Genomic DNA, 11,058 nt, shown 5'->3' with positions numbered 1-11,058 from the left:
TCTTTAGCAAAGTTAATATATTGGTTGCGAATGCACAAGAAAATAAACTAAGCTCCATCTTTTTGTTGTTACAGCCCTTACTGAAAGCAGGTATTTTATTTATTTTCATTTTGTTATTTACATGTCTCCAGCCCAACAGATGAATTAAACAAGTTTTACCAAAATGCAGCAGCTCTTCATGTTTTCTCATAAAGGAGAAACGCATAAACGCATTCTTTGAGCAACTTGCTTAGGGAAACCTCTGCACACAAGCCTTTTATGCACATGTCACAGTGTCAAACACAGCGGCGTCCCATTTAATGCTGGTTTGTTGGGTCTCCAGAATGTTTTCCAAACAGAGTTGCAGTAATCAGGTCATTTGTTATAATGACAACCATTAGGGGTGATCATCGTCACACAGCGGTCGGGAGGATAAATCAGGTGCTCTCTCACAGAGGTTCATCTCGATAACACACACATACACACACACACACCTTCCCATCATTACTGAAGATTAAATTACCAAGCCTCCAATTTTAAAAAGCATTTTAGAATTATTTAAGGGTGTATTATAATTTGGTTTGTTACAGTTTCTATTTGAACTAACAAAATTAATTTGAAGCGACTGATGCTTCATACTGAAAACAAAATCTGAAACTTTTAAGAGAAATTATGCTGCACACTAAATATTTAGGGGTTTTGCATCTATCACATATTAAATCACATAACTGTTTAAACACTGAAAACATTCTTACCATTTCTAGATTGTTTTTAAGCAACATGACTGATAGGCAAAATAAGAAAACAAATTGCAATCACATTACATTATTTAGTTAATTCTAGATCATGATTATTTTCAAAGTTCCAGTAGTCAAGCAGCAAAGTAAAACTAAAATCATCAATTTATAGAACAATTACACTGCCCTAAATATTTAAGGAACATTTTAAAAATGGATTCAGATCTCATAAAACATCAAGAAGCATATCTATACTAATATGGACTGCGTAATGTGTTTGAAAGGTACAGATTCCACATTTGTTTTGAAAATTATCCACATACAGAGGGCAAGAAATTCAAAAACACCCCAAAAATCAATGATAGGGCAGGCCAAACCATTTTTCCAAGATTTTATGGCAGCAACTCCAAATTGTACCCAGTAGTATGCCCACCAATGGCTTGCATGAATACCTCAGAGTTGCGATTTGCTCTTAATGAGACCAGGGATGTTTTCCAGGAGGATCTCCTTCTAGATATGAACCAGGAGATAACTGAGCTCCTGGACAGTTTAGTGTAACCGGGCTGTGTTGGATGAATCGAAACATAATGTCCCAGAGGTTTTTCATTAGATTTAGATCAGGCAGGCATGGGGGCCAGACAATAGTATCAGTCCTCCAGAACCTGTCTGCATGCTCTCACCTCTTAAGACTGGTCATTGTTGTGCATCAGGTGAAACCCAGGAACCATTGCACCAGTGTAGGCTCTGTTATTGGGTCCAAGGATTTGATCCCAATACCTAATGGTAGTCAGGGTGCCGTTGATTAGTTTTTGGACTTTAGACTTGCCTTCCATGGACATGCCTTCCCAGACCATCACTGACTCATCTCTAAAAGACAGCATAGTGTTCTCTTTGGCTGTTCCCAAACCATCAATCTGTAACATGCTCAGGAAGAAACTGCTCTCATTTCTGGAGAGCACCTGGTGCCAAAGGTGGACAAGGTGGTGCAAATTGTTTTATTTAATAGCAAATCCCAGTTGGGCTCAATGGTACCAGGCAGCAAGCACACAGTCTACTGCAGGATACTGGGCTCTTTCACACAGGGCATTGCTGGGGGTTATTTTGTAGGGCTCTAGCAGTGCTCTACACATACCGCTCCCGTTAAAGGTTAAAAACTACCTACATCCCTGTCTAACTCTCCTAAAGTTAACTTCCTGTCTCCTGGAATCTGCTTGCAGTTTAGACAGAGCAAACCTTCTGTCAATGACATATACTGCCGCAGGATCCTCAATGACTACCTGTGCAACCTCTGTAGAGTCCAGGTATCACCTCATGATAACAGATAAATGCAAAAACTAGTGAAACAGAAAAGATGAGAAAATGTCAGTGGCCTCCACCTTTAAAATGATTCCTGTTTTGGGGGGTTGTTTCATTGTAGCCCTTCTTGTACAGCTTTTAGTTTCATAGATACTGATACTGAATACCAGCCCCCTCTGCATCTTAACTGACCAGATAAATACCCCAGGAGTTTAATTGCCTTGATGCTATACTCTAATTAAAATTTTCACTATTGTTTTAGCAATTACAAACTAAGGAAATATATTAGTTTTTATTTTTTAAATTAGAAGCATGTAATCATAAAAAAAAACAAATGACAAAATGTTTTTCAATTTTTGGACCGAACTGATGACAGTTGTATTCAAAGCTTATATCTTTATTGCTCCAGAAGAAAAAGGCAAAAACAAACTAATGGCAGAAAATGTAGGAATCAAACACAAGGCAAAAACATCACATATAGTATTATATAACTGAACAAAGTATCTGAATCCAGTTTAGGGCAAGGAAAAACTTGAGCACCAGAAATAAAAGCAAGCAAGTTTTCTATATTGCCATGGGCTTTCTTAAGAGAAGGGATTGGTGCGAAGTCAACGATTCAATGCTATCTGCTGGGCTTCCTTAGGAAGCTAATTGTATTAGAACTAAATTGAGCAGTATATATATTTGGATCACAATCTTACTATATGACTGGAATTGGATCCAATTCTATACATTTGCAAGTCTGTGATTTGGATCCATGTAAACTAGTAAGTAGATAAATGTGGGAATAGCTGGGGCTTAGGGTCAACAGGACGAACTGTAATCGGATCAGCACTGTTTTAAAAGTCATTGAAGTGACTGATGAGCATTAACAAAAAAAAAACCACGATGTTTATCTTGAATGCTTGACTGGTTTTATTGTGAATCAGAGCGGACAATCGGTCCCGTATACTGGCCCAAATTCTGAAACCCTCTTGAGGAGCGCTGCTTTCACAGCACTAATCTTCTCATCCAGGTCTGACAAAGTGCAAACCTGAAGGACAACAAGTACAAGTCAGATGTTTAAATGTGCTCACCAAACAAATAAGCTGTTGTTGAGAAGAAAGCAGAAAAGGACTAACCTGAGCAGTGGTCGTCTTAGCCCGCTTGTGGAGATGACTCTGTAATAAAAGCAGACAATGAAACTTTTTGATTTGTGCCATTTCTAAACAGAATCCAAACAGACTTTTAGTCACTTAATGGAACAAAAAGAGGGGGATTTATACAAAGAAATCTAGGCACAGGATATGATTTATGAGAAAATCTTTTTTTTAAATCATGGTATATCGTTTTTATTAGATATTTTAACAATAGAGGAAGTAAAAGCATGGGAGGAGTCGGGGCAGTATTATTTTGCAAACGTCCCTAGTTACTGCAGAGATGTCCTTCTGCTTGGAGCAATACGTTTTAAATTGGTATCTGCTTCGTTTTGTCTATAAAACCCTTTAGAATTGCTTATGAAGCCTGCTCTATGCCGAGTATTAGAATGTTGCTCCTAAAATCATGGGCCAACTGTGCGGCGCTTTTCACTAAACACCAAACTACAGCAAGGAAAAAACAAGAGGAGGGATTGGGGAGGAGACTTGGAATATAAAAGACCCCCATCTTCAACCATTTATTCAAAGACACTCGACATCTCTTGCTCTGCTCACAAACATGCAGCGAGTCAAAAGCAGACAGAGAGCAGCACTTGCACAGAAGCAGCATGTTGTGCTGAGAAATACTAGTATGAGAAGACATGGAGCATCTCAAGCACACTTCGATGACTAACAACCTGGATGGACTCCTTTAACTTAGGAAAGCAGACTTTGATAGACTGTGCCGATTCTCTAACAGGTTTAAAATGAGGTCCAAATTATCTGAGTATTTGCACTTAAAAGGAAAAGCTGATGCTTTTCATATTTCAGCGTATTTAATATTACGTAGGTACTGATCTTGGCTATCTTTGTAGCTCATTAGTAGAACTTTTTCAGTTTCTATTGGCAATTCTGAATCGGATAAAATTAGTGTTGCTCATGGAGTTCCCCACGGCTGAGTTCCTAGCCCTGTTCTGTTTAACTTGTCTATCGTTGCTGTCAGACATAAATCTTTTATATCCATTAATTTTTTTTTTTTTTTTTTTTACAGATCAACCTTATTGGTTAGATCTGCTTATGGTCCCACTGAATAATATCCACTAAAAAGTATTTAAAGAAGCAACTGACTAAGCAAACTCTGTACATTTACTTTTAGAAGTAAGTGTCTTGTTTCCCATGTCTTGAAAAGTTCTGCTTTAGGTCAGTCCGACAGTGATGAGTACACCTTCATTCAAATGCTGTTGATACAGTCATACATTTCTGTTTCTGCTGAAAACATTACATAGCAAAAGAAAAACCTCGCTGACTTATTTACTGATGCCAAACGTTTGCTATCCAGGATAATCTGAAGTTGAACAGAGTTCAACACAGAGATTCTTCTTGTATTTTCTGATAACCTGAAACATTTTATTTATCCTAAATTGAATTCAATGCTGATTAAAATGTTGTAAGCATGCCAAAAACCAAGATGTAATAATGTACAAGCTGCATTTTAGCTACTTAGAAGCAAAGTCAGATCCTTCCTAACACAACCTAAAGGGTATTAGATTATTGTGGTTTTCCTGGATTATCACAATAGGCATTTTCAGCTAAAGGAAAAAGCTGATGCTCGGCTACTCAATGAAGCCGAAAGGTTTGAGCATATCTAAAGATCTCTGTGCCAACTTCCAGTTAAACAAAGAACTAATTTTAAAATACTTGTCATTGATTTGAAGCTTTAAACGACCTGGTGTCTTCCTATAGTTCTGAAATGTTTACTGAATACATCCTAGGCACACCTTTAGGGTCTTTAAGTAAACGTCTTCTCCTTATACCAAGGATCAATTAAAATACGCTAAAGGTTCTCTGTAAAGAAAACTTACATTTAATTTCATTAGTTCATATTTTTATTTTTTAACACTCTGGATTCATCCCTGTGTTTTTAATAACTGTATACTCATTTAATAGAAGTAATAAATCATAAAAGATGAAACTCCATCGGCATGTCACCCACACTAATCAGCAAGTAGATTTCGGTTTGAAACCATTGTAAAGCAGTACTCCACATAGACATCTGGACACTACACACTTCTAAAAACATACTTTAAAAGCTTATTTTCAACACACAGCAAATCTCTGCCCTTCTTTACTTTTGCATATGCTGCCATTTTTCATTGAAACACACCGACAAATAAATGGGTTGACAACACCTAAATGCCTAGCACAACTGTTAGCTAAATCTCTAGATTTCTCTTTACTATATGTAAGGTTTATATGGTAGGTTAGTGAGCGTATTTCTTAGGGGAAATGTTGCAAAGGCTGACTATTTAAATCTGAGTAGGTATAAGTCTGAAAATCGCAGCAATATACACATATATAGTGACACTATGATCCTCAAGACACTACAAGCTGCGCTAATTGCATGAAATGGTATAGACACCTGGGCTCCTAAAAGAGGACGGCTATGCGTTGGGAACGTTGAGTGGATGCTGGAAGGTAAATTTGAATGTGCTGTGAGTGATTTAAACTGTGCAGCTACATGGGCAAATAGGTCACTGTCAGAACTCCCTTACATTAATTGCTCTCACTAAAGTATTCCCGTTTTGTCTCGTTACAACCACAAGCTTCAGTGCATTTTACATGGGTTTTATGTGACTGACCAACACAAGAGTAGTATCGAAATTTGTAGTAGGAGAATGATGCGGGTGGTGTACATTTGTATTCAGCCCCACTGAATCAATACTTTGTACTTTTGTTGCAATTACAATTGCAAGTCTTTTGCAGGATGTCTTTGCATATTTAGAGACTAAAGTTGTTGCCTATAAGTTGCGGAATAGCTCAAGATTGGATGAAGAGCGTTTGTGAACAACAATTTTCAAGCCTCGCCAAAGATTTTGTTACATTTAGGTCTGGACTTTGAATGGGCCATTCCATTGTGGCTCTATGTCGTATCTGCCCCAGTCTCAAGTCTTTTGCTGCCTCTAAAAGGTTTTCCTCTGAGATTGCCCAGTATATAGCTCCATCTATTCACCCATCAACTTAGAGTAGCTTTCCTGCTCCTGCAAAAGGACCCCCCGACATGATGTTTCATGGTGGGGATTGTGTGCTCACTGTGTTTTTCACAACACATCCATAAGTATGTAGGAATAAAAGAAAAGTTTTGGCCTCATCTGAGCAGCACACCTTTGTCGTTATCCCTACATGGCTTGTGGCAAAGTGAAAATAGGACTTCTTATGAATTGTTTTTGCTACTCTCCAATATAGGCCATTGTAGAGTGCGTGAGAAATAGCTGTCCAGTTGACAAATTTGTCTTTCATAAAAACTCTCAAAAAAAGATACACTGAAGTTTGTGTGCAGCAGACACAGATGGGTCTAAAAGTGTATCCTCTCCACAGACTTTAGAAAATCTGTATTCATGCGAAACCATATTCTATACATTTAGTTTCTCATTTATTTCTGCTCCAGCAATATGTCTTTATTGTCTGTGTATTAATAGTTTGAATAAATTGGAAGAGGCTTTCCTATACCCATTATACATCCCAAGGACTCACATTGGACTGAAAGTACTCAGGTGAAAGTCCTTCTAACTCTAGGATGCGATCCTCCAGCTTCTTGAGCCTCTGGAAAACATTCAAAGGAACTGGCCCCACTGAAAAAAGAGAACAACAACAAAAAACATCAGGAATAGCTTTATATACTTCAGATTTTACATAACGGCTTCAATTAGGCAATTAAGTTCAAACTATATTTAAGTGTTTTCCTTTTTTAAACTAGTCATTTTAATTGGTTTGCTTTTTATGTAAGGTACAACTACTACATGTTTCAGTTTTATCATTCTAAATCTATGTGTGTTTCAATATATATATATATATATATATATATATATATATATATGAAACATTACCTATATTTTCTAATAGTTCTCTCACCTGATGGCAGTTTGAGATGAGCCTCGATGTTTTGAAGCCGCTCCTCTGTGGCTGCATTGCCACAGTCTCTGGCTGCTGGCCCCTTCTGAGGCTCCCAGGCCTCTCCTTGGCTCCCGGTGCTACGAGTCTGGGGCCCATAGGTGTTTACTACTCGTGTGACTGCCCAGCCAAGGAACATAAACAAAGGGTGTAACTTGGTGGGTAGTCGTAATGAGGTGAACAACATGAAAAGAGCTACACAATGTATGAAATCACAATAATTATCACGTATGAATGTGAGCAATATGGCAAATGACAGCCTGAATGCAATATTTGGTAGGTTGCTATAGATCAATAGACGTGGACAAACACCCAAATGCTACATTTAGCCAGTTAGACGGTCTTCAATTTTTTCATTTTTATTCATGTAGAAAAATGTATGTATTAACGATCTGTTCTGTAACACCAGCAGAATTTCAGATGTTCTTACCTTTTACATGGCTTTTAAATCCTGGGTAAGGTGTAAAGACTGCATCTGTCCTCGCGCAGCTATTTTCTACAAAGGATAAAATTCCACAAATATAGAATTTAGATTTTACAATTTTAATTAAATGTTTTTTGAAAAAAAGTATATATCACACATGAACTGCAGCTTCTCCTAATTTTGTGTTACTGGTGTCTCAGACAGCCTTTGAATTTCAAGCAGGTCCCCTGTCTCATGTTTTTCTGCACAGAACGGGTTGCATTTTTAAGGCCGAGCGTGTTAGCTACTTCAAGCCCACTCTTGGAGCAGTTCAGCCTGACCTCTCGCCTGTGGAAATCAGCTCTCTCCCAAACATTGGCAATCTGTGTGCAGGCTCTTTCTCCACCCTGCCCCCAAACCTCCTGAGCCCCCCCTCCGTTCTCACCCTGATTGCAGTCGATCACGTTGCAAAACTCGCGCACATTGTTTTCATTGATCTCCATCTGCTTGCGTTCCATAAATGCAGATATTCTTCGCTCAATCTGGAGACAACAAAGATAATAGGACACAATAGATTGATGAGGCACTGATCGGGTTGAAGAATGTGATGTTTTTGTTTCCTACTTAATGTTGTGGAACAGAGTAATGTAGGGATTTCTGTGACATAAAATGAGAAATACAGTGTAAGAAATTAAACCAGGCTGCAAAAAAAAAAAAAAAGTTAAGATTTCTTCCATCTTTACTTGATGGAATATGAATACGGTTTGCTTGGCTACCAAAATAAATGCACAACAGAATGCTGCCTCTTGTCCTTCATCCACATGCAATCTCAGAGTAATGAGCATCCACTTCATAATCCATCAAGGACCTGGCCCTCTCTCAAAACCCTCCAGCAATGTGGTGTGTTCTACCCCAGCCCAGCACTAAAGCACCCCTCGTTCTCTGTCGAACCCAGTTTATCAGGTCTTCATCAAGCTTTCTCTGCACGTCATGCTCACATCACCGGGAGCAATTACTTATGATTATTCATTTGGCTTGACAGAGTGTGAAGGGCTCTAAAATGTCACAGCAAGAACAGCTGACGGATCCGTTGACAAGGACCAACCTCTGACTTTCCGGCTCGGATCTGGACCATGACGTCATCAGTCGGAGTCTTGTTTTCTACAGCCTCTGAGCCAGGCCGATGGAGCTCTGGCAAGGCAGCTGTCTGCTCCTGGGGTGAGGGTGACGTGACAGATTTATCTGTCATGCTTTCCTCCGTAGATGTAACACCCTCAGACTCCATTAGTGTCCTCAGGCTTTCTGAAACAGCCTACAGTAAAAGAGAAATCACATTATATCCAATTAGAAAGAAGTACTAGTTAGATATATTACTATATGTATTTGTCTTATAATACAGAAACAAGCATCCCACAATACATATTGAAATAGTCCATCATTGCAAATAATTATTTCATGTTTATCAATTCAAAACCATTTGTGCAAAAGCTTTCAGTCAAATGATACAACTTATCCAGGGTCAGTATTACATGCACTAACTAACACGCATCAATTTTACCTGTAATTTAGCAATATGCTCTTGCAAACAGCCGTGAACATGAGCCTCTGAAGATGATGTCAGATTCACAGCGCTGTGGTTGACCTCTATTCTTAAAGCAGCATCCCCTAATCTGAGCTTTATTTGAAAAAAAAAAAAAAAAAAGACAAACAAGCTCAACGGAAAATGTAAAGCAACATGACAAAGTACTCAAAGGGCTATATGATATTTATTTGGTTGAAATTTAAGATGGTAACATGCTGATTGTAGAAATACAATATTCAGAGTTTCCCAGGCCAATAATGATTTCTAGTTTTCTTTGAAGACCTACCTGCTTATTCCAATTTTGTTTTAAGGCTACAACACAAACGATGTGGAGTTAATAGATTTGATTCATTCAGAAAATTAAATAATTACAAGATCATCTCCATTTCTCTCATTTAATATTTTGTTAAATTTAAACGTTATTGCTTGATGCTTTTGTAAGGCAACAGTAGGAGAAGTTCTTAGTGCAAATGGAAAGGAAAACAAAATCAGATTTTTTTGGATATGACCTGCTGATCCAGGTAAAAATCGGCCAATTCCAATGTCTGTCTAATTGGTGAAACTCCACAATAATGTAAAACATCAGGAAAATCACCTTATTTAACACAGAAATGTAAATATTTAATTGATGAGTAACAATCTGATAATCTGTAAATTGATCAGTTAGGGTTAAACACTCGTTGAAAGAAATGTAACGGTTAAGTTAAATAGCCTGCATGCATTTAGATGGTCACTTATATTGCTGGAAACTTTTTTACTTCACTGGACAAACAATACAGGCTTTTCTAGATAACAGTATATACTTAGCTTTATAACAAAACCGCTTTCTACTATTCTTAAAAAAAAAACAAACAAAAAAACATTAAAGGTTTATGCAAAACATTTCATTTCAATATTTTTATTTTTATGTGTGTGTTATTCATTTTTCCTTAAAGATATAAAAACCAAGTGTGTCAGCAATGCATTGGTCAGTATAATATTACATCCAGAAGACATTTGAAATATTTGTTTGCCATTCAATCCATGTTGTGTTGATCATTTTTAAAGCCAAGTCCTTTAACCACTAAAAGGAAGAAGCCGGATACATGACCTAGAAAAGACAGGCTGTCTTAAGTATCAAAGCAGAACCTATTTGAGAGAAATCCATCGTTAAAAAAAAGCTCCAGTAATGATTTAAACATGCATAAGATAAAGTTCATACAAATTTACAGGCGATGCTGCAGGAATTCAGTACGAACGTTCTTATATCCACTCTAAAAGTAAAACTAAGCATTCCTACTGTATGTGAATATATTATAACATAAATGAGCGACACAATTTATGTAGAAACCATTGTTCACACATATCTAACTGCAAGGAGTTAAAAGAATTAAAAGCCACACAATTAATGCCAAAGGAGAACCAAGCAAAAACAATCTAACAGCATCAAAACAATGAATAAACGGGGAGCGGGGCAAGCCGAGGCTAGCGCCATGTTGCTAAAAGTGTTAGCTTGAGGCTAACTAACGACTGAACGGCCCAGTCCTCGGAGTGAAACCAACTCAAACCTTGTTAACCAACCTGTTTTCCAAAGTCTGAAAGGTGCCTCAGCATCACATCCACGCAGTCCCTGTAGCGGAACATTTCAGTGGGCTCTTTGGGAGGGGCGTGATTTCCACTTAGCTTTGTTGCTTCCGCTATTACTGTCGAAGGACCTCAAACTACTATGCGCTGATTGGTTGGAAGAACATGAATCTGGTCACGTGATTGCAGACTGCGTCCAAATGGCCCCGTTCCACAGCTGGGAAACATCAACCATCGCTGATAATAGGATTTTTCGAAGCTGTAATTTGTGGAGTAAATGAAAATGAACAGCATCATGCGTTGTGCTTTGAAATAAAGCAAATATAAGGCATTAAATAGTTGCTTTGCAAAAACCCTGCGCATCTGTACTGTGGAAAAGGATACTTTTTAAATGTAAGCAGTAGGGTGATAATGCTGTGCCCATTGCAAAATTTA

At 37.9% G+C, this 11,058-nt stretch overlaps 1 protein-coding gene across 1 annotated transcript; it reads right to left on the bottom strand.

Annotated features, from left to right (window-relative positions):
- Positions 1-2,909: 2,909 nt before the first annotated feature.
- Positions 2,910-10,778, bottom strand: LOC124884949 (MAP3K12 binding inhibitory protein 1). Its single transcript, XM_047393014.1, has 9 exons — positions 10,621-10,778; positions 9,037-9,153; positions 8,584-8,790; positions 7,924-8,020; positions 7,506-7,571; positions 7,037-7,195; positions 6,659-6,756; positions 3,134-3,172; positions 2,910-3,045 (listed from the first exon to the last, which is right to left on the bottom strand). Exons 1-9 carry the CDS (start codon positions 10,681-10,683, stop codon positions 2,938-2,940), a joined length of 954 nt encoding a protein of 317 aa, XP_047248970.1. The 5' UTR covers positions 10,684-10,778; the 3' UTR covers positions 2,910-2,937.
- Between the last annotated feature and the right edge of the window lie 280 nt (positions 10,779-11,058).

This window comes from Girardinichthys multiradiatus, chromosome 19 (genome assembly GCF_021462225.1).
Source record: "Girardinichthys multiradiatus isolate DD_20200921_A chromosome 19, DD_fGirMul_XY1, whole genome shotgun sequence".
Lineage (NCBI taxonomy): Eukaryota > Metazoa > Chordata > Actinopteri > Cyprinodontiformes > Goodeidae > Girardinichthys > Girardinichthys multiradiatus.
The sequence above is the reverse complement of the archived record's forward strand: the minus strand, read 5'-3'. Positions and strand labels throughout refer to the sequence as shown.

Bases quoted from the DNA above. Each gene is read 5' to 3' on its own strand.
- LOC124884949 (XM_047393014.1), bottom strand. From the start codon at position 10,683: ATGTTCCGCTACAGGGACTGCGTGGATGTGATGCTGAGGCACCTTTCA. The intron at 7,196-7,505 runs GTAAGAACATCT...TTGGCTGGGCAG, and splicing joins ATTTAAAAGCCATGTAAAAG to TCACACGAGTAGTAAACACC. The intron at 3,046-3,133 runs GTTAGTCCTTTT...GTTGTCCTTCAG, and splicing joins CTAAGACGACCACTGCTCAG to GTTTGCACTTTGTCAGACCT.